This window comes from Accipiter gentilis, chromosome 29, assembly GCF_929443795.1.
Source record: "Accipiter gentilis chromosome 29, bAccGen1.1, whole genome shotgun sequence".
In the NCBI taxonomy this organism is placed as follows: domain Eukaryota; kingdom Metazoa; phylum Chordata; class Aves; order Accipitriformes; family Accipitridae; genus Astur; species Astur gentilis.
Window position 1 is genome coordinate 8,048,103 of NC_064908.1, and position 22,719 is coordinate 8,070,821.

Consider the following 22,719-nt stretch of genomic DNA (forward strand, 5'->3'; position numbering starts at 1 on the left):
GGAGGCAGTTTTGTGCCTGGTGCTAACGGTCAGGCTGCACCACTCTCCGGGGAGGGGACTGAGAGCCTGTGGAGCCCTAAATGCAGCAAAGCGCAGGGGGGCAGAAGGACCTTTGTTAAATCTTTCGGCCCTGGGGAGGGCCAGACTGGTGCAGAAATGGTTCTTGGGCTGCCCCCATGCCAGACTCCAGAGCTTTGTCCTTGATGCTGGCCCAGACATCAGACTGGCAACGCTGGGAGAACAGACCCAGAGCTTGGAGGGGGGCTGCTGAGCCATCCCCCCGGACACTACAGGGGCACCAGCCAGTGCATGGGCAGGTGGGCAGGGAGGTGTTCACAGCCCCGTGGGGTTACGTGGGGTGGGGAGACCATGGACCTTTGGGCCAGGCTCAGCTACAGCAAGCTGTGACAAAAAAACTCCCCCCCCGTCCCCCATGTCCTGGCCCAGGGAGCTGCAGAGGAGGGGAAGGGATTTCACTGGGATCCCTGGGACCTCGGGTTCAGCCCCAAACCCTCTGCTGGAAATGGGGACAACAACTGTGTTGTGTCCACGTGAAGCAGGGCAGAGGGGCAGATGCCAAGTGGGATGAGGCTGCCAGCCACCCCAGCCTCACAGCTGTGCAGGGCCAGTGTAGGGAGACACAGGAACATGCCAGGGCAGCACTGGACCAGCTCACAGTCTGCCCGGAGGGGAAGGGGTGGCAGGAGGCAGGTCACCTTCCTTCCCACCAAGCTAAAGCAGAAACCCATCGGCATCTGACCAGAGTCACCCTGCGGCATGCTGATCTGCAGCAGAGCCTGGCAGCAGCTGCCCTCACAATCCACCACATCCCAAACCTGCCAGCTGTTTAACCAACGAGAGGGGCTGTTTTGACAGCCACCAGCAGGAAACGGCCCCGTGGGACCACCGGGGCTAGCCCCTCCTCCCAGCAGGAGCAGCATGACAGCCACTCGGCCAGGGCTGGCTCCTCAGCACCAGACTCAGCGGGGATATCGCCTTCCCTCTCCAGGGGCCAGGAGCCATGTTCCCGACAGCTTTGTTTAGGGCTTCATCTCCTGCAGTTTTCTCCTGCCCCCAATTTCACTGCTGGTGCAGGAAAGCTGCAGCTGGCTCTGTCCTCTGGCTTAGAGACAGCCCCAGCCTCCCAAGTTCCTGAGACTTCATAGTATTACATATTTAAATCCCTTGCTGATGGGTGATAGATGCAGGCACCAAAAGCCTCTTAAAGCTGTTTTGCTCTGAGCAATGCCGCAGGAGATGGCGTGCCTGCATGGGACCACAGGGTGCAGCCCTGCTCCCCCCTCGCACCAGCACTCGTCTCCATCCCCTTTCTAACATTTCCGCTGTAAAAGACAGCGAGTGCACACCTGATTGAAGCCAGGCACAGAAAAACCCCTCACGCCCACACACTTGGGCTCAGCACTTCCCTCTGAGACCCCGTGGGGGCCCCCACCCACCATGGGCCCCAACATCTCTCTCCAGACCAAGGAGGCCAATTTAATGCTGCTCTCTTGGCACCGAGAACACACACACCCCTGCCTCGCACCGGGGCTGGGGAGCGCCAAAGCGAAACCAAAGAGCAGCAGCTTGCCTGGATGGGTTCAGCAAGCAGCAAAACAGCCATGGGACATGGGGCGTCACCACTGCTAGGGCTGAGCTGCCCTCGGTGCAGGCAAAGGATGGGGAAAGTGGCTGGGGTGCCCACACTGGTGCTCTGCCTGCCCAGCACCCCCAGGCTATAGCAGCCTCCTGAGATATTTCCTTCCTGGGATCAGGGCTGCTTGCCAGGGAGCCTCCCAGCCCCTGCAGATGGGAGATGGGGCACCCCAGGGCTGGGCTGCCCCCCTGACCAGGACAGGCTGTCCCCTGCATCACAACAGGAGCCGGGCACATCCCATGCAGTGGCATGGGTTCGCCTCATCTCTCCCCTCAATGGCCCTGTGACACCTGAGTAAAACCGGCACAGCCCCAGCCAGACCTGGCAGGAAACAGTGTCCCATTAGCCACTCCTCAGTGTCCCCCCTGGGCCACACCAAAGGGGCTCAGAGCTGCAGCAGCACTGTAGTGATGGTGGGCAGTGGGTACCAGGCAGTACCACCCCTCTCCATGCTGGAAGCCCTTGGGCAGCATGCATGCCGGCGTGGCGTGAGCTGGGCTCACACCACCTCTCCATCCGGACCCAAAACTGCCCTGGGAGGAGCTGGTTTGGGTGGGCTACAATAACTCTGCCTCCTCAAGGACTGACCCCAGCTGGTCCTGGAGGCTTCGGGTCCACAGAAACCATCCCAGCAGGCAGAGGAGCCCCAGCTACATGGCAGCAAAGAGGCCAGGACCCTGGCAAGGCTGAGAGCCCAGCTGATCCTGGCACCTGGCCTTTGCCAGCATGCTCCCCCTGAGCCCAGGCCCTCCAGGGCACATGGCAACAGGCACGTGAGTCTGTCCAATCCCAAGCGGCACATCCCGTCCTTCTTCCCAAGGAGGAGGTGGGAGCAGCTCCCCAGGGCAGGAGACAGCCAGCACCGGGCTGCCCAGTGGAGCGCAGAGCATCGCGGCAGGAGTGTTCATGAGAGCAGCAGAGCACTGGAGGTTGCAGGGTTTAAATAAACTTGAAATCTGACACAACTTCCTTCCCCAATTTCACAAGCGCCGTTTCCTGAGCCTCCGCAGCTGGCCAGACGCACTTGGGTGCCGCTGGCAGCTCTGGCACAGGGGGTGCCACTTTCTCTCTGATGAGCTGGGCAGTTTGAAAGTGCCCTCAGGGAGGATTTCTACAGCGAGCCCAGCTTCTCAGACCTCCCCCTGCCCCAGCCAAGGAGTTTAATGACCTCTGGGTTAATACACGCCATCAGCCCTTCCTGACACAGCAAACCACCCGTGTGCAATGGGGCTGGGCTCCACCTCCTGCAGCCAGCATGGCAAGTCCCGCTTCCCCTGCTGCACCCCTGGCTCACTGCGACTGCAAGAGCCGACAGCACCTGACTGAGAACTTGGGTGCTGCAGGGAGGGATGCTGCTGAGGCTCAAGGGGAGGCACGAGCCTCAAATCAATGGCTGTGTTCCCAGATGGAGGGCACAAGCAGGGAGCTGCTGAGCTGGCTGCGTTGCTGCCATCCATTTGAAGGTCACCTACAGAAGGAGATGGCATTTGTTGCCTTCCCCAGCCTCTGAGGAACCCCCCCCCCCCGAGCAGCAAGGAGCGAGGGCTCCCCGGGCCACCCCACTCAGCACCATCATGGCAGGCAGCAGCTCCCGGGCCGAGACCGTTACACTGGCGATAGGGCGCGCAACCCGACCACTGCCGGCGGCTCAGCCCCATCGCTTCCTCCCCAGCAGTGTCTGCCGGAGCCGGCAAGCTCAGACGCACCCAGGAAGTGACATGCCAGGCTTAACGCTAATGAGCAAGTAAAGGCAGACCCTGCCTGCAAGGAATGCGGGAGTTGGGGCAGAATCCAGCCCTGCCCTTGCAGACGGTGCAGGTCTGAGTTGCAGGTACAAGGCGCAGGTACAAATCAGCCCCTGGGCCAGGAGCAGCTGCTGGGCCTGCATTTCCCTCTGCTGACAGCAGTGCTACAGCAGGTACGGGCCATTTCACTCCTGGCATGCAGGAAGTCTAAATAATGCCTCTGTGCCCCAATCAGGGTCTCAGCACCCAGGTCTGTTGGACCCCCAGTGCCAACGGGGCAGCTGGGGGTCTCCCAAGGGGAAGATAGGAACCTGTGAAGTTGACAGCGAAACACCACAGCATCCCTCCTGCCTCCTCTCGCCAGGCCAGAAGAACCAGCAAGAACCAAGAGTCCCCCCAAGGACAGCACAGCCCCACCACCCCTGCTCCTCTGTCCCCACTCCTCCCACCCCGAGGGCTCTGTGAGGCCCCAGAGATGGGTCCCGGTGGCTGCAGCACCTCTTGACAACAGCTGGACCATCCCCATCACCCCACCATTCAACCCCAACAGCACATGGCACCTTCCTCCAAAGCCTCCATCACTTCCCAGTGTCCCCAGCCCTTCCCCAGGTCCCACCTTGCTCCCACCAGCAGCACAGACACAGAGACCGGGAAGAAGTGACACAGCTGGCACATTCATGTTATTATAAAGGGACAAAAGGGGAGCTTTGATCCGTGTCCTGCTGTACCCTAGAGGGATTCAACCTCCTCCGTGCTCTGATGGCCAAGGGAGGTGGGATTTGGGGGCAGGTTTGCTTGGAGGGTGGGGGGTCTTGGAGACTCCCACAGCCTGGCTGCTCCACCAGTGGGGTGTCACGAGTACTCACAAATGAAAACCTCACTCTCCTCCCAGCCCACGGCAGGAGGGGTCCCATCACCAGTCCCCCGGGGCTGCTTTGGCAGAAAAGCCAGGTGGTCCGCAGGGGAAGCGGCTCGGCCCTTGCACACTCAGCCCAGGCTCAGGAGCCACCTTCCCACAAGGCGCTGTGACCTGCATGCTTTGTCTCACAGCCTCCTTGATTCCAGCCCTCCTCCTTTGTCCTGCTGGTTCACCTTTGCCACTGCATTGCCCCAGCTGCCCGGCTCCCACTGGCTGCACCAAGTGAGATGCTGGCTTGCTCCCTCAAGGAGGGGGTGGGAGAGAGCTGGACCTCACCCCCCTCCCCGGATCCTCGCCATGGACATCCCAGCCCCACTGCAATGCTGCATCTTCAAGTCACCTCCCGGTTGTGATCCCCCTCCCTGTGCACCGGACAGTCCTCGACCCCATCGCTGGCAGGGGCCAAAGGGATTAGGTAGGAAGAGCCCCACAGAAATGACTCCACAGCTGCCAGCCCCAGCAGCACCCACTCCATCTCCTGGGTAAAAGGGACCCCGGCCTTGAGCTGGGCCTTTGTTAAAAGGCTTCATCTCAAGAGAAATGCAGGATGGAGGACGGGAAGAGTCCGGCCAGCAGGAAATCTCCACCCACAGCCACCGGCATCACTCGGTTCCCAGGTCAGTGTCCTGGCACGGCCACCCCTGCTTTGGCACAGCTCAGCCCTGCCCCTGCACAGGCACCCCAGCAGCACCCGCACAAGGAGGATGCCGTCACGTCACCTCCCCTGCAACAACCCCATCCTTTAAAACCACAGCCTGGCCCCGATTCTCAGCCTCTTGAATGGAGCAAGGCAGAAAATCACCACCACCTGCTTCCAAGACAGGAAGACTGGACGGGCAGACAGCACTGGGAGGTGTCCTGGTGCACACACGCATGCACACGCACACAGACAGGCACACATGCAGCAGCGCATACAGCCCCACACCCATCGTCTCTCCCTCTATCACCGATGCTGCACCCAGCATCTTTTGTGCTCTCTCTCTGCCCAGGCAAGCAGGGACCGGTCAGAGCAGTGCCCTCCACGAATCCTCCTCCGAGGACTAACGCAGCCCCCCTCCAGACTGCCATCAGCACCCCAACCCGCCTCGTGCCCTCAGGGGTGCAGGCAGGGGAACACGGCATGCCCTGCCCTCCCCAGGGTGACCCCACAGCCCCACGGTGGGAGACACAGCAGGCGCAGCCAGACGGTGAGGTCGGTGGAACCGCGTGGGGCTGGGCCTGCCGAGCCGTGTCCCCACGGGGACCCGATCCTCCTCCCGCCCAGGTCCACTCCGACACCATGCCCGGGAGCTCGGGGCGCCGAGGGCCGGGCCGGCCTCACGCCTCTCCGGCAGAGACGGGCTGACCCGGCGCAGGCACGGGGCGAGTGGGGGGAAGCCGCACGCCCGGTCCCTTCCCCACGCCGCTGCCCCGCGGGACGGCAGCTCCGGCCGCGACAGCCGGGCAGGGTCCCGCCCTGCCTCTCCCGCCGGCTTCGGCGGGGGCCGTACCCCCCCTTCCCTCTGGGGGCTCCTTCTTCCTCTCGGGGCAGAGAGAAGCGAACCGAGGCCGGTCTGCGGGACCCCAGCGGCTGTGCACAGAATACACCCAGGCTGGCACGGCGCTAACAAAGAGCCCCCCCGCTTTCGCCCACCCCCGCGGGGCTCTGTGGACGATGCCGGGTCTGCCCCGCCGGCTGCCGCCCAGCCCAGCGCCCCTCGAGCTCCCGCAGCCCCCCCTGAGCCCCCGCAGGAATTAGATGCCGCCGGCAGCTCCTTTATTGAGGTGCACGATCTGGAAGGCGCATTGTTCCCAGCCCGGAGTCAGCACAAAGGACACCAAGATGCCGCATACGTTCCCTACCACCTAGCGGGGTGGGGTGGGGGGGGGAAGCAGGCAGGGACCCCTCCCCACACCCCGGCATCTTGCCTTGCCTGACACCACCGGGGGGTCAGCCAGGAGCTGCCGAGCGGCAAAGGCTGGGCGACAGCCAGCCCTCCAGGTGAAGGGGCCGGGGGTTCCCAGTCTCGCCCCCGCGACACCCCACCCCCCCCGGCCGCAGGGGAGGGGAGGTGGGCATCGCGGGGCTGGGCAGCGGGGAAGCCGCTGGGGTGGGGGGGCGCAGCCCCGAAACGATGCGGAGTGGGCGGGTGGGGAGGATACCAGCGGCGGCGGCGGGGCTGGGGGCAAAACCTGATTCGGGGGGGACTCTCTGCCCCGGGGATGGGCAGCACCGAGCCGGGCGCCCGCAAGCTTTCCCCCCCCACGCCGCCGCGCACACGCAGCTGCGGCCCCCAGCCCGCCGGTAGGCATCAGGCCCCCGGGCGCACCGAGCTCCCTGCGCCCCCCGCCAACTTACCTTACGGCCACCTTGACACAACTGTCCGGGGCCGCCATGCCCCCGCCGCCCGGGCACCGCGGCCGCCGCTGCCGAGAGCATCCGCGGGCGGCGGGAGGCGGCGGGAGGCAGCGGGGGGCGGGGCGGGAGGGGGCGGAGACGGGCGGCCCCAGGTGCCGGGCGGGGCGGCGGAGACACGCCCCCGCAGCCGCAGTGCCGGCAGGCGGAACCGCGGGAAAGGGGCGGGCGCGGACCCGCAACCACCGAGACCGAGAGCGGCCGGGGGCGCGCCCCGCGCGTCCCCGACACACGCACGCAGACACACAGAGACATTCTCACGCACACAGACACACACATACACAGAGACACACTACACACAGACAGAGACACAAAGACATTCGCACACACAGACACACAGATACACATGCGCTCATACACACACTCACACACAGACACATACAGAAACGCATACACACACAGACACACGCACACACATAGACACACAGAGACACAGACACACACACACATACACACAGAGACACTCTTACACACAATGTGCACACACACGCAGACACACAGACACACAGAGACACATACGCACACACACGCAGACACACAGAGACACATACGCACACACACAGAGACACGCACAGAGCTGTTGTGTGCGTGCCCTGCAGACCCCCTACATACACACACGCTATCATACACACAGACACACACTCTCACACAGACACGCTCTCGCTCACACATATACATACACACACAGAGACACAGGCACAGAACCGTGGTGTGGGAACCCCATACAGCCCCCCTGCACACACTCTCTTTTACACACACACACTCTCTCATACACTCTCCCTCCCCCCGCCGACCCTCTCCCGTCGGTCCCTGCTGCCCCCTGCCGGGCCAGCGGCCCCGCTCCCGCCTGCGCGCGGCTGAACGCGGGTGTACCGGGCTGTCCCGGCTGTCCCGGGCTGTACAGCCTGCACGAGACCACTCTTTGTAGGCGAGGGTGCAGATGCTGCTGGGTGTGCACACAGGCGGAGGCACGGGTGCTGAGCACAGCAGTCACTCCAAATACCGTCCCCTGCCACCCACCACTGAGGAGGCCGTGTTATGCCTGGCACAGAGGAGGGAAACAAGTCCCTGCAAAGGTGTTAAGCCCTGTGTGGTCCCCAGCCCAAACCCTCCTGCCCCAGAGTGCCAATAAATGATATTTCCAGCCTGCTCTGGAGTGCAGTGACTTGGTTTGGGACAGGGGACAGAGACTGGGACCCTGCAGGTCCCTGCCCCTGTGAGTGGCAGTGCTGGGAGGAGGATGGAGGTGAACAATCACCTCCAGGACTTTCCTTCCCACATGGTTGGCATCACCCAAACACCTCCATGGCTTCACCTGGTCCCACCCTAGAGCTCTGCAGTGTCAGGGGATGACACCATTGAGCAGCAGGAGCCAGTGCAGGGCAGTGGTGAGCTGGGTCCTCCTGCCAGAGCCACTGGGACTGGGGGCTGGCGACCCTGTGGGTTGCCCAGGGCCGTGGCAAGAGCCCATCCCAAGAGGACAGGGGGTGAGGCTGATGGCATGGACATGACAGGACAGCGCCCAGGTACCAACACAGCTCTCCAGCACTCCCAGTCCGTACTGTGTGGCTGTGGGGGCCAAGCAGCAAGCTAGCCAGCCATACAGCAGAGGACAGTGCCCACAGGTCGATTGGCTTCATCCTACGAGCCGCTGTTGGGAGGCTAACAAGGGGGACACATCCAGGGCCCATCAGGGAGCAGGACTGGTGACAGGCAGGCACCGAGGAGCTGAAGGATTCCTCTCCTGCCTTCCCCATCAGTTGCCTTCACATTGCTGGGGCTGATGCTAGATGGACATGCTGCCCTGTGCGGGCAGAGCCTGTGCTGCCCAGGGACACAGGGAGCCTCCGGCTCAGCAGGAAAAAGCATCTCCCAGCCTGAAGCAGGTGTGGGACCTACAGGGGAACCCCAGCTCTGCAGGTTGGTGTTGCTGTCAGGGTGAACAGCAATGGATTGTGAGGGGAAACTGAGGCATGCTGAGGTTTACTTTGAGGAGCCCAGGCTGTGTCCTGGGAGAGTTGCTCTGGGACAGCCAAGACATGGCAGCAGTGGTGACTGACTGGCAATGAAGACAGAGCTATGCCCAGCACAGAGCACAGCATCTGCCCTCTGCTCTGGGGTCTGGATGCCTTCATCTCAACAGCACCATCCCTTCACCCCAACTGCTCGTGCTCCTCCTGAGGCTCCAAAGGTACCAGGGCCACATGACATGTACATGGGGCTCTGTACCCTGGGGGAGCTGGCTTGTCATCTGCTGGGATGGGCAAGTTTCAGGTCACCTCATGCTGGTACAGCATCATGGGGATGAGCAGGATATGGCCTGTCTGTTGTCCTGCAAGGATGTGAGGAGCTGGTGTTTCTCTTCCTTTGTCCCTGGGTGCCATGTTTGCAAGGACACCCAGGTCAGGGGGACTTCCCACCCTGAGCTGCCGTTTTTTTCTGTGGCTGGACCCTTGCCCACCAAAGCTTCAAGCAGAGAGGGACAGTGACCGTGCTGTGGTGTTGCCGGCCCTATCTTCCTACTCCCACCCTTGTGCCAGCCATGTCACAAGCCAGATCTGTCCCCCAATTCAGCTAGAAGTCAACACAAGAAAGACCCCCCAGATGCTAGTTTGGGGCAAATCAGCCCCTGTGCAGCCTCAGACCTCAGGACAGGGTGCAGAGGCACTGCCCCATCACGGCAGTATGTCCCCACCATAGTGTTACCCTTCATGTTTGGAGTCCCTGGTGAGCACCTACCTGCCTTGGAAAGTGGCACATTCAGTCTGGCACCTCACTAAAGGGACCAGGAAACCATCATCATTCATCTTGTAACTAATGAACCACATACTTGACACTCCCCCAGCACAGCAGATCCCAGAACCTCATTGGCAACTACCCTGTGCCCCTTCTTCAGGAGCAGGTAGATGCATTTGTGAATACGTGCATGTGTGTAAGGGGGTGTACATCCTGCCCCAGGGCAGTAAAGCAAGAGAAAGGGATGCAGCAGCTGCCCCTACACCATCCCTGCTCATTGCCTGCATCCCCTTGGGGGGAAGCTGTCTACACTGCCACGTCCCCTGTACAAGACATGCTCAGGCTGCAGCTGGAGCTCAGCAACAGCCATTTCCCTTTTATTAAGTTAACAAATAAATGCCCTGCTGGAGAGCAGGCAAGTGGTATTGATTCAGCAACTCCCCTGGGACCCATCAGTTTGCTGCATTTTAATATATATTAGGCAAGGAAGAGCCCTCCATTGCCGTTTGACTGCGCTGGGGGCCCTCTGGAACAAGATCCCAGCAAAGAGATGACCTGGGGAGATGGGGCTGCCCCAGTGCTTGGCACCCACACCCCGCCTGGGGCACAGAGGTATGTAAAGTGAAACCCCTTGGCAGACCCATTCCCAGAGAGGAGTAACCTCAGCTGCTACTTGATACCAGGCAGCAGTGAACAGTGTGCAGACAGCACTGGGCAGCGCTGGCACAGGCATGCAGTAAGCACTGTGCTACCTGCACTCTTCTGGCTGTGCCGCCTCTGGCCTGTCCCCCTCAGAGCAGTGGAGATGTCTGTGGGCTAGAAGAGACCCTCCCACAGGCTGGGCTGAGCAGTGGGTGCCCACGCCTGAGAGCAGTTGTTTGGAAATACGTGAAGTGACAGAATCGCACTGCAGTGGCCAACTCTTCTCTTGGTTAGACCCAGGGCTCCTGCACCAACCTGGACATGCTCTCATGCCTCTGCCCCATCCCGTTTCTTACCTAGCTGGGAGAGTGAGCCAAGAAGCCCCCAGGCCTTGCTATGGCACAAAGCCTGTGCCTGCCTGCTGCCCAAGCCCAAGGTAAATCTGCCCAAGCCACTTGTCCTCCTCCCCACAGGACAGGCTTGGCTGCAAGCAGGAGGGATAGGCTCCAGCAGAGACATCAGGACGCTGGGTCCAGCTGCTGGGATACCAGGAGACTCCCAGAGCTTGGCACCTCAAAATAGCTGGTTGAGGCATGAGCACTTGGGAGCAGAGACAGACCTCCCTCAGCATGGGGACTGGAAGCTGCCACATGAATCACTGCCAGCTTTGGTTAAATGTGGTCTCACATTCGCAGCCCCCTCCACAGGCTGGGCTTGGCAGCAAGCAGCCACGGGCACAGGCTGTGCAGGCAGGGTAGCAGAGGAAGGAGGGGACAGGGGGATCCATGGAGTCACACAGCAGGAACACTTTAATGACCGGTCCAGCTCTTGCAAAACCCTGCTGCCACAGCATTGTCCTGTCCTGCACCAGCATCCTGGAGACCTGGCCCAAAAATCCTCCTGCAGCTGGACAGAGCCCACCAGGACCCCAGGCAGAGAGGGGGAGCAGTGTGGCACTGCTCCAGTACCCCCCTGCAAGCTCCTGAAGGGACCGTGCCTGCTGGGCTGCATCGGCAGGCAGCTCACAGGCGAGTGGCAGTGATGGTCTTTTGGGAGGGGGCTGCGCTGAGCCCTGGGGAGCTGGCTGGTGATGTGGCTGAGGTGTCCTGGGGGGCAGAGCCAGTTTTTGTACCCTGCAGTGCTTCTCTTCCCTTTAGCAGCTCCACAGCTGCTTTTTCCACTTCATTCATCTCCAGCTGGCTGCTGGCCGCCATCTCATCCCTGGTCACTGCTACGAAGGATGGGTCATGGGCCAGAGCTGAAAGGCCCCCGGAGATCAAAGCCTGCAGCAGAGGATGGGGTCACAGCCCAATGTGTGCTCAGTCTGTAGAACTGTCCCTTGCTGCAGGCAGCCCACCCTTGCCTCCTTTTCCCTGCTGCCCTCTGTGCTGGCACATACCTGCTGCTCACCCTCTTAGCTAAGCTTTGCCCTCCAACCTCCCAACTTAGCATGAGCATGACACCACTGCCAGCCCCTTTCACTCCCTGGAAGCCCTGCCTTTCCCTCTGCCCTTGCCTTACCTCCTGAATGAGGAAGGTGATGGCTGGGGTGGAGAATGTGCTTGGGTCACCGCTTTCACCCTGCTGGTATCCTGAACCGCACGCCGTTCCTGTCACAGTGCCATCCTCTCTGGGCAGCTGGGCGAGAGGAGCAAAAAAAGCTGCAGCCTGGGCTTGGGCAATGCCCATGGAAGATTTCTTCCACATTAATGTGGGGGCTGCAGGTACTATCCCCAGCCTGGACACACAGTCCCATCCTGCTGGAGCTCCTGGGTCCAGGGCACCACCCACAATGGGACCAGCAGGGCCATGTGGGCAGAGAGAGCTGGGAACCAGCCCTTACCTCCTGCCCTGGCACTCACAGGCACCGTGGACAGCCAAGGACAGCCAGGGGAGTGTGGGAGCAAACTGATACCCCCTTTTTTTCTGCCCTGGCTCTGGAGGCAGCCAGGGAGCCAGAGAGATGCTGCTTCAAGCTATCTCAGCTTGGATGAGCACCCTGTGCCTCCAGCAGCAGTGAGATGGGGGCCTGGCTCCTTCCCTGAGCTGATCAGAAAGGAAAGCTTCAGGAAAGCCGGCTTCATGGTGGGGAGCCCTAGAGACCGGCTCCTCCCCAGCATGGCTGCAACAGCCTTTCCCAGGAGGGAGGGAGGTTTATCCATGTCCCCCGCATCACTGCCTCTGGACATACATTGCCCACTTTACCTCCTGGGGGAGAAGGTGCAGCGCTGATGATGCATGACCCCCAGGGGTGGACCCTTGCCTCCTGCTTGGCCTCCGTTGCAGCCTCTCCATAGGTAAGGGGTGGTTGCGTTCTGGGAGAGGGAAAGGTAGGGACATCAGATGGGCACAAGAGCAAGGACACCACTGCCACCCAGAGCTGGGAACAGGTTAACTAGACTGGGGAAACCAAAGGGCTTAGGAGTTCAGGACCAACAAGTCCCAGCACCTGCCCACTGCCCCATGCTGGCTCCTCACTCATGGCTGGGAAGAAGTCCCTGGCTATGGAAACGAACATGGTCTTGTGGCCCTGCTGCCCGGAGGTGGCCAGTCCTCCCCCAGCCTGAGGCACTAGCTCCATGCTCCATCACCCCAGAGGGTGGGAAGGTGGGAGGAGGGTCTCTTGGAGCTGCCCAAACAGGTCCTGCTGCGCTCAGGGCTCTCAGCTAACCCCAAGTTGTTGGAGTCTGTCTCCTCCTCCTGCCTGCCAACATCAGCCCCTTCCCCCTCCCTGGCCCTTGGGCTGGTCAAGATCCCCCAGAAGAGGAACAACACTGAGACTCACCCCACTCTGGATGCCTGGGTGCTGCTTGCACTGTCTTCGTCAGCATCTCATCCTCGTACTCCATCCTGGCAAGGGCAGGCAGGTGGGTCAGCCCGAGCAGGGACCACACATTGAGATCAGCTCCACCCAGGGGTGCAGCCCTCCCCACCTTCTCCACCCTAGGGAATGCAGCTGCGGGGGGCAGACCAGGAGGGGCACCTGGGATGGACGAACAGGGTGGAGACCCCAACAAGTAGGATTAAGTACATCCTCTTACACTGGTAACCCTTGTCTTTGTACCTGTGCCCAGGCAGGTGCTGGTGGACCCTACCTGGGCCTTGGCACTCAGAGACTGGCGGGGAAGGGGGAAGGGTCATTCCTGCAATCCCTGGAGCCTTGCTGTCCACCTCAACCCTCATGGCACTGAGATAAAGGAGTGATGGGAAGGACAAGAATGGTGTGTAGGGAGTCACACACACTGATATGCAGAGCTACACACCAGCCCTGGAGCTACCCTGTGTGTTCTGGGGACATATCTGGGAGTGCCAGGCTGGGGTCTGGGGACCAGCAAGGGGTGTCTGCCCTCCCTGTCCCCTTGCCTGGGCCCTGGCTCACACCCCAAGGGCTGAATTTCTGCACAAAGCTCCTGTGTCCATGGAGCCAGTTCCACAGCCAGCACTCGATTCCTCCCCCAGTCTGCAGGGACCTCGCTGCTGCAACTCAGCCACTTCTCCAGACCTTACCCGTCCACGAAGAGCCCCTGGGCAAGACCGATGTGCAGCCAGCCACCAGCACAGCCCCGCTGGGAGCCACCAGGCACGGCCCAGCTCTGCCCCTCCTCACCTGCCCATGTGAGGCTCACCAGCCCTTACCTCTCCAGCCAGTCTTTGCTGTTGGCGTTGTTGACGTTGGTGTTGCCTTCCTGGGGGAAGTCATCAAGGAAGACGGGGGAATCAAGGTCCTCACTGCCCACCTCTGTGAACTGCAGGGGCCTCTGGCTGGCCACGTGGGGCTGCAGGGGGCTGCTGGGCTCCAGGAAGCTGTCGACCTGGCCAAACAAGCCACCTGTCCTCTGCAACCAACAGGGAGGGCATCAGGGGAGGCCTGGAGCTCTGGAGCCATTCCCATGGGAGGAGACATGCGGAAATGCCCATGGGAACAGCGGTCTCTCTGCTTGGGCCTTGCAGACTGCACGGTTTCAAAAGCCTCACTGCCCAGGTGGGGAAACTGAGGCACTGAGGGGCAATGGTCATGCAGCAGCACTGGGATGAGAGCCAGGCCAGTGCATGACAAATCCTGCTACCTCTGTGGGATAGCCTGAGCCAGTGGCACCTCTGGACACAGCAGGAGTTGCAACCCTGCAATACCACAGCTGCCCAGGCTGTCTCAAAGACACCCAGTGAGTGGGAAGTGAATCTGTTCCTGCTCTGGTGATGATGACACCCAAGCTGTAATGCCTTAGCCTGGCAGAAGGTGTGAATGGGGCCCTGCAAACCCCTGAGTAAACATTCAGCACACTCCTGCCAGGCACAAGAGCAGGGTCCTTTTACAGAAGGTAAACTGAGGCAGGGAGCAGGTTGCCCAGGATGACTCAACCAGGATGTCCTGATGCTCGTGGAGAGGAAAGAAGTGCTGATCCATCCTTCTGGTCCACACTTGTCTTTCATGGTCAGGCTCACCTCTGTGGAGTGTCTTCCAGCTGCTGACCCACCACTGACACATCGAAATGGTGGCTGGGTGGGACCACCACCACCTGGGGTGCCCTGAGGGCCACACTCACCCTGTATATCCCTTCCTCCATAGCAGCCTCCACCATTGCTCTTTCCAGCTCCTCCTCAGCAGTCAGGTCCCCAGAAATGGCCCGATGAATTTCAGGAGCAGCTTCTTCTTCAATGCTCCTCAGCCCAGCCTGGTGGGGACAAGAAGGCATGGCTGGATGTGGCCTGGCCCCACCACCCCTCTTATTTTGGTCTTTGGAGAGGGAAACACGACGAAGCATGCTCACCTGGTAAGCCATGCTGCCCTGCCAGGTCTCCTACCAGGGACAGGCCATGGGTCGCCCTGCAACTGGCTGGCTCTGTGCTTCTTGAAACAGCTTCTGGGCTAATGTTGTCCCACAAGGAGGTATGCTAAGGGCAGCCTGACAAAGGGTCTGGCTGGTGATGCCCAAGGGGTAGCTGTGCCTTTGTCCCTGATCTGGAGGTATCTGATCTGCACCCTGGCTCTTTTCCTTGCCTTGCACCTTTGGGGCCTGGTCTTTTATCTCTATAAGCGATTTCCTCCCTGTAAGGTCAGGAGAAGCTGGGGACATCCCAGCTGCTCTGGCCAGGCACATAAATCCTCTCCCATCCCACCCTGACAGCATCCTTCAGGGGTGCTCTGCAGGCTTCTCTGACTGCAGTGGTCCTGCTCAAGTTCAAGCACAGCAACCCCTCTCCATCTGATGTTGCACTAGGCAATGAGAGGTGATACAGAGAGCATCACGCACACAGAAATATCCACAACACTGCTAAGGTGAGGAAAGGGAGAAGGCCCTGGAATGGAGAAGAGTAGGTGGATAAGGGCCTAGATGAACAGCATTCAGCTCAGACATTGGTCTGTGGTGGGGGTTTCCAGGTCTTAAAACTGCTTAGTGAGGCATCAGCTGCTGAGCGCTCTCTGCAGCTGAAGTCAGCGGGGCAGAAAGTCAAAAATCTCCTTGTCCGGAGTCACCTGCACCCTGGAGACTAAGGTCACCCTCAGCAGTGTGCCTGAGGCACAGGGATCCCTATATGTCATTGCAGCTCTGTCTCTCTAAGTCACCGTGGACTTTCCTGAGCTGTGGGAAGCATCTTCCCTGATCTGCAGAGCTCCCCACCACCCCCTGGAAGGGTCACCCCTACAACACCATCCACATGCTACCAACCTGGATCTCCACAGGGTTCTTCTTGGGCCGGTACCCATAATACTCCTCCTGGCGCTTCATGAACTTCCTGAAATGCTCTTGGATGAGGAAAGTAGCATAGAATTTTCCCACTGTCACCTCATCATCTGGAGGGGAGGAAACCAACATGATGATACCGCCTATCACAAGGCCCCGAGTTGCTGGAGCAGCTGAGACCCCAACCAGGGTCACTCTGCCCCTCTGGGAAGTACCACCAGGTGACATACCTCCAATAGGTGGGATGACCTGGTCCAAAAGCTTCATACTTGTTCGCTTCCAGATTTTTTTGATAATGGCTCTGAGCTCCTCATTGGCCTGCTCAAAGTTACCTGTAAGAAAAGCAAGCAGGACAGAGCTGTTCATTCTCAGGGGAATGTGGACACAGGTGAAGACAAAGCATGTGAAAGCCTGGCCATACTCCTCTGGGGTGTGACAGCTCCTCTCCAGCCTTCCCACTCAACAAAAATGAGCTTTGTAAGAATAAGGCTTTGATTTTAGCAAAAAGACTTTAACTATAGAGTGAGTCAGACCTAGCAAATGGGTAGAGCATTAGTGCCACTGTCTTTGTTCTGGCAATCAACAACAGATTTTGACCTCCCTTTTGGTGGTCTCACAGGCTTTACTATTCCTGCTCACCTGCAATCCCAGTCTGTCCCCATGCGTGCTCTGAGATCTCCTGTGCTCCTCCCAGGGCTGCCTGCACTGTGCTCAAGGCCATGTTCCCCACCCCAGCTGGAGGGAAGGCACTCGTGCCATGCTGCTGGAAGACACCAGCCCCTGTGGCCCACCACTGCCCAGCCTCACCTCCTGCCAGAGCTGGCTGCCCCAGTCCAACCATAGAGCTGCTTGTGTGATACTGTCTAACCCACAGGCATGGAAACAAACTGGTGTGGCATCTTCACAAAGCAGGGCTTTGGAAACCACACTGCTGGCAAGGAAGGGGGTGAAAGCAACTCCTCCCCAGCACAGCTAAATTCAAAGAGGATCCATCCCCTTCCATTCCAGTCTGAACTTATAAATACATGGCAAAACACAAAACTGGAGCAGGTGGTGCTATGCCAGGGGCAGGGGGAGATCAGACTACACTCAACAGTGCAGGAAGGGAGGCCGGTGGCTCTGCATTGTGGCAGGGATGGGAACTGGGTCAGAACCACTTCTGAGCTGTTCAGGGTGAAGCTATGCAGCTGGGGTGGCAATGGTTCATTCTTCAGGGCTGCATCACATGTGCCTGCAACTAATAATGTCCTCCAGGCTTGGCCTGAGCAGTCCCATGCACGTGCCCATGGTCTCTGGTCCAATGAGATAATTAATAGTATGAAGCCAAGGGTTGCACCAGAGGGTCTAGCCCCACAGGCAAGTGCCCTGAGGTCCCCAGACAGCATGGGGGAATGGTGCATAACCAGCACCCTGCCGCACAAGGAGAGCATCCTCCCATCAGGCCACAGAGGCAGACAGGAGCATCTCTTACCTTCTGTCTTGATCTTGAGAGCTGTCCTCACCAGCGCAAAGAGGGTTGCATTGAAGGTGACGGTGCCATCACTGTTCAGGGGCATGTTCATGCACACCAGACGCTGCACAGCATACCAACAACTGTGACCCCAGGCAGCAGAGCAGGCTGGCAGCTCCCCGCAAACACACAGCCTGTCCTGGCTGGAGGGCAGCCATGCTGGCTGGGGAGAGGCTGGCACTGAGCTGCCAGCCAAGGAGCCCTCCCAGCTCTACCCACTCTGCCCAGGCCTACGGGGCTCTGCACCACCGCTTGGCAGCACATGGGCCAGGGGCAGTGACATCACTCATCCTAACCAGCCAGCAAAACCAGACCAAGCTGCAGGGAGAGCCAGATCAGATCAGTGGAAATAATAACCCAACCTACGGGGCACTGGTGCCATGGGAGAAAATCATAGAATCATAGTCATTTAGGTTGGAAGAGACCTTTAAGATCATTGAGTCCAACTGTAAACTTAACACTGCCAAGTCCACCACTAAACCATGGCCTTAAGCACCACATCTACATGTCTTTTATATACCTCCAGGGATGGTGACTCAAGCACTTCCCTGGGCAGCCTGTTCCAATGCTTGACAACCCTTTCAGTGAAGAAATATTTCCTAACCTCCAATCTAAACCTCCCCTGGTGCAACTTGAGGCCATTTCGTCTCGTCCTAGCACTTGCTACTTGGGAAAAGAGACCAATACCCGCCTCACTACAACCTCCTTTCAGGTAGCTGTAGAGAGCAGTAAGGTCTCCCTTGAGCATCCTTTTCTCCAGAGTAAACAACCAGCCAGCAACTGACACAGAATTGGTCTCAGGGAGACAGGAGTCATTCCATGTTCCGCTCCACCCTCCAAAAAGTGCCCCAGGTTGCCGTGAGGCATCTGGGCATCAAACCTCCTAATGAGTTTGCCCAAGATCCACAAGGGTTTACACCAGTGCCTGAGTCCCTGCGCATGTAGTTTACATGTGAGCCTCACACAGGCCCTGGACTTGTGCAGAATGAGCTAAGCCAGGAAACGTGTACTCATGCCTACAGAGCCGGTGTTTGCAGCTCCCTCAGTGCTATCAGCCCTTGGAAACAAACTTCTATGGTCCAGTTGATGTGGCCAGGTACTCAGGCCCAGAATTTCCCTCCTGCACCAGATGCAGATGTGGGGCACCCCAGTGTGGCTTGGGTGTTCCTCTGCACTGAGGGCTCCAGGTCGGGCAGAGACCAGGCCACCAGTGCCTTCCCCCTCAGTGTGGGGGTAAGCACAGGCAAGTCCTTATCTTCAGGAGCCTGAAATACATCAGCTCCATGCAGGTTAACAGCATCTCTCCCTGTCCCCAGTATACTCCCCTCCATTAAACATGAGAGGTCAGAGCATGCGTATAAACCATGACACTGGGAAGCTGGCTGGATTGTCACCCTCAGCCTCCCTGGGGAGGATGCAGAGACAGCTTGGGGAAGATGCCTCATGCCCACATACCCTGCCACCCCCTTGGCTCTTACCTTACAAGCTACACGGTGTGGGCAGAACTTCCCAAAGCCCAGGGGAGGCTGGATACGTCTCAGCAGAGTCACTACATCCAAGTGTTTGATTCTGCCCCTGTGGAGCAACAAACTGCATCAGCAGTGTGGTGGCAGACATAGGGGACAGTGGTTCGGGCAGGGGCTGGGAGGGTTCATCCTTGTGGCCTGTCCTGTGCTCCTGCAGTGGGCAAATCCCTACACTTCCCTATGCTCCTTTTGGGGAAGGCAGCTGTTCCCCATGGCACCAGACAGCAGATAAAGGTGCACAGTGGCATGCCAACTCCTAGTTGGCAGCATTAACAGGGATGGATGAAGAGTACATTGAAAGTCTCATGTCCCCAAACACCCTAATGGCTTGTATCAGCCCTGAAATATGCTGGCAAGTCCTCATCCACCTCTGAGATGCTGCGATCTAACTCTTAGAGAGTGCCACAGCTCACACTGCCACGCAGGCAGCCCATCCCAGGCTCCCCACGGACCATCCCCTCCCTGCCACTCACCCCCTGTCACTCACTTGGCCTCGGGGTCATACTCAGCCCAGATCCGTTTGAACTCGTCCAGGTGATGGGGCCCAAGGATGGACCAGTCACGTGTGAGGTAGTCAAAGTTGTCCATGATGACGGCCACAAAGAGGTTAATGATCTGAAGGCAGAGGAGCAGGTGTGAAGGATGCAAGTTAGGGCAGGTCCAAGCACTCAGTAGGTCCCCAGGGAAAAGGGACAGTGACAACCCTTGTGGCTGGCAGCATGGAGCGGGCAGTGCTGCCCACGGGCCCCAGCCAGGGCCATGGGAAAACAGGCAGACGTGTTTGGGAGAAGGGGCTTAGGTTCTCCTGAAGCCAGGGGATACTGTGGGCCACTCCAGGCAGGGTTGGGCCTCCCACCCAAGGAGATCATGTGAAAGGCTGCAGCAGGCACAGGGCATCTCTTCCCTCTCCACCCTTGCAAGAGCCAACACAGACACATCTAGACGGCAGCACATGGGAGCTGTGGGAAGGAATTAATGTGGGATCCTGGGCCCCACAGGAGCGCGGTGTCAGGTAAACAGCATGGCTGGATAGGTGGGTGTGGGGGTGATGCCCCTAGAAAGAGGGTGCTGCAGGCTCAGCCCACAAGATGCAAGGCTAACTCAACACCAGGGTCTGCCCAGGGCCAGGACGGGGGTGCCAAAGAGAGCCCTGTGGGTGCTGGCGTACCAGGAAGGCACAGAGCATGTAGAAGCTGATGAAATAGAAGTAGGCGAAGCCCGTGCCACAGGTGTACTCCTCGCCCTCGGCAAAGTCTGACTCGGGGTCGCACAGCTTGCCGTAGCTGCAGTCCAGCAGGATCTCCTGCCAGGCCTCGCCGGTTGCACACCTGAGGAGAGGGGATGCCAGCTGGTCCCTGCCTGTCTTGGACATGAGCTGGGAATGCAGGGAAGTGAATGGGGAGACACCGGGAAAGGAGCAGTCAGGATCCTGAGCTTGCTGTGGGGAGTCTGCTATTCAAAGCTCTGAAGTGAAGTGTTTGGAGTCAAGGAGAGCCTTGGGCTGAGCTTTTGCTTCCCCTGGAGTATCCTCACAATTCACCAATTAAAATCCAGTCTGGGAAGGAAACATTCAGAATAGGAACCCCAAAGTGTCCCTCTTTCCTGCAGCTCAGCCACACCAGGCAAACCAACAGCCACTCCTGAAATGCTTCCACTGCTGCAAGACATTTTTCTGTATGGCAAAAAAGAAATCAGCTACCAAAATGCTTATCTCCCTCACTCCAAGCTGGTGGGCTCCCAGGCCAACTCTGAGCCCAGCTCCCTTCTGGAGTGGCTCGCTTGCCAAGACAAGACTGACCTGAAGAGCAGCAGCACAGCTTGTGGAAAGGTTTGGAAGTTGTTGTTTCGGTTGATCTGCGTCCCATCCACCATGGCGATCTTCCCAAACATCTGTAAAACACATTGTCAGGTCCCCAGCACCCTTTCTCAGGCACTGACCACCCTCCAGAGCACCCCTGTCCCTGAGCTCCTCTTCCTCATTTACTCGGTTTGGGTGTCCCCAAAAGAGACTGAGATGGAGGTGTGAGTGCTCTGGGGTTCATGAGTTCCTTGGACATTCCTGCCTATGCTGAAAATGCTCCTGTCTATGCTGCACTTCATCTGGGCCAAGATGACAAGGTCTTACGAACCAGGCACAACCACTGGTGACTGTGTGTCTACGTTGTTCTGTTGACTCTGAAAGTGCTATTTGCTGCGTGCCTCAGTTGCCCTAGCTGCAGCCTAGGGATGGGAGGAGGTTGGTGGGGCTGTAAGCATCCTTGGAGACCAGGGTAAAATTGTCCCATCATGTGCAAAGTCCCAGGGAGTGCCTGGCAGAGGACCTAGTCCTTCTCCATCCCATCTCCCTGGATGCTACCAGGCTCAGGGCATCCATTCAAGACCAAATCCCATCCCTGTGCCTCTCACCTGCATCCCGATCACAGCATAGATGAAAAAAAGCATCACAATCAGCAGGGCTACGTAGGGCAGAGCCTGTGACAAAAGGACCATGGCTCATGTGAGACACCAGCCCAGCATCAAGGCGTCCCAGGCACAGGAGATTGGGTCTGGAGCTACTGCGTGAGGCCAGCATCCAGGCCTCCATGTCGGAAGGGGACAGCTTACTTTCTGCTTGCACCTCTAAGCGCCCTCCCACTAGCCCCACTCTCCAGTTCTCATGCATGGGAGGCTTATGATAACCCCCAAGGGTCTCTGCAGCTGGGATGAAGGCGGAGTACAACCCAGGGATGCCCAGGGCTGAGGGAGCTGCCCGGGCTTAGGGGCTGTGTGCTGACATGCTGCAGCATGCCCTTGGGCTACCCAATTGGTGCAGAGCGCAGCCTTGCTGGGACCAGGGCTGATGGGCCCCGGCAGGCCCTGCCTGCTTGCTCAGCCCAGCTTTGACACATTGTGGTGTCAGCCAGGGAGACCCCCCACATCTTCCCACCCATACAGGCAATGTTCTCCTACACAGCACAAGCCCCTGGTCCAGTCTGAGGCCAGCAGCCTGCCGGCACTGGAGCTTTCCTCCTCTGCCTGGTGAGGACAGACTGCTCACCCAGTTAGCCTGAGGATCAGAGCTTGCTGCCAGCCCAAGGCATGTGCTTGTCTGGGAGGGGAGCACTGTTCCTCGCATACCTGGAAGGACTTGATAAACGTCCACAGGAGGGTCCTGACACCTTCCCCCCGGCTCAGCAGCTTCACCAGCCGCATCACCCGGAACAGTCGGAAGAAAGTGATGGAGACGCGGGAGTTGTCATCAGAGTCCTGCAGGCAGAGCACAACACTTGGAGGGCAGTGGGTGCTGATGCCTCCAGGCAGACAAGGGGGGGTCCAGGTCCTGGTGGGGGGGAAGGGTAACAAGATTTCCCCCTCCCCTCCAGCCACCAGTCATGGTCCTCAGAGCCCCTGCCTGCACAGAGGACCAGACTGTAAAGGGGATGTGCTGGCACTTCCCCTCCAGCCTTCCCAATGAGTTCATCTCCCCAGCCCCATTGCCTCATATCTCTGACCCCCAGGGCAGAGACACCTGGTTATGGGTATGAGAGCAATCCTGTTAGCTAAGGGGATGGGACACTGCAGGGAGAAAGGCATGCTGTAATGCAGGTTGGGAGAGCTGTGCTGTTCACCACACACCAGACAGGGCCACTCAAGGACAGGCTCAGGTCCCTCCAGGCTCTTGGCCAGTATGTACCACATGGGACGCCCCCACCTCAGGGCCCATTTGTAAGGTGAGCTGTAGGCTAGGCATCAGGCACATGAAGGGTTAATGATGGCTGTTTAAGCACAGAAAGGTTGGTTTGAGAATGTCCCAGCAGGGCTTTCATGGACCAAAGGAAGGACTGAAGGCAGGGTGGCTCTGGGGCAGTGCTGCCCAGTGTCACCCCTACCTGCAGTGATGCCTACTCTCTTGGGGTGGTTGCAGG

At 59.1% G+C, this 22,719-nt stretch overlaps 2 protein-coding genes across 11 annotated transcripts in view; both read right to left on the minus strand.

Annotated features, from left to right (window-relative positions):
* The window catches only part of KIF21B (kinesin family member 21B), a 43,792-nt gene extending 37,045 nt beyond the window's left edge, over positions 1-6,747 (minus strand). For all 5 annotated transcript variants that reach the window (XM_049833011.1, XM_049833010.1, XM_049833013.1 and 2 more), the window contains exon 1: positions 6,660-6,747. In XM_049833011.1, coding sequence (XP_049688968.1) covers positions 6,660-6,697 — 38 coding nt within the window. In that variant the 5' untranslated portion in view covers positions 6,698-6,747. The remainder of the gene's footprint in view (positions 1-6,659) is intronic.
* A 4,115-nt stretch (positions 6,748-10,862) lies between these two features.
* CACNA1S (calcium voltage-gated channel subunit alpha1 S) overlaps positions 10,863-22,719 on the minus strand; it is a 54,127-nt gene continuing 42,270 nt past the window's right edge. For 5 of the 6 annotated variants that reach the window (XM_049833005.1, XM_049833003.1, XM_049833004.1 and 2 more), the window contains 15 exons: positions 21,932-22,060; positions 21,221-21,286; positions 20,613-20,704; positions 19,983-20,142; positions 19,302-19,429; positions 18,767-18,863; positions 17,250-17,352; positions 16,009-16,110; positions 15,764-15,888; positions 14,639-14,767; positions 13,731-13,930; positions 12,880-12,944; positions 12,300-12,409; positions 11,616-11,732; positions 10,863-11,377 (listed from right to left, as the gene is read on the minus strand). In XM_049833005.1, the coding sequence (XP_049688962.1) occupies positions 11,117-11,377; positions 11,616-11,732; positions 12,300-12,409; positions 12,880-12,944; positions 13,731-13,930; positions 14,639-14,767; positions 15,764-15,888; positions 16,009-16,110; positions 17,250-17,352; positions 18,767-18,863; positions 19,302-19,429; positions 19,983-20,142; positions 20,613-20,704; positions 21,221-21,286; positions 21,932-22,060 (1,884 nt within the window). In that variant the 3' untranslated portion in view covers positions 10,863-11,116. The remainder of the gene's footprint in view (positions 11,378-11,615; positions 11,733-12,299; positions 12,410-12,879; positions 12,945-13,730; positions 13,931-14,638; positions 14,768-15,763; positions 15,889-16,008; positions 16,111-17,249; positions 17,353-18,766; positions 18,864-19,301; positions 19,430-19,982; positions 20,143-20,612; positions 20,705-21,220; positions 21,287-21,931; positions 22,061-22,719) is intronic. The other variant, XM_049833007.1, reaches the window with a different exon arrangement.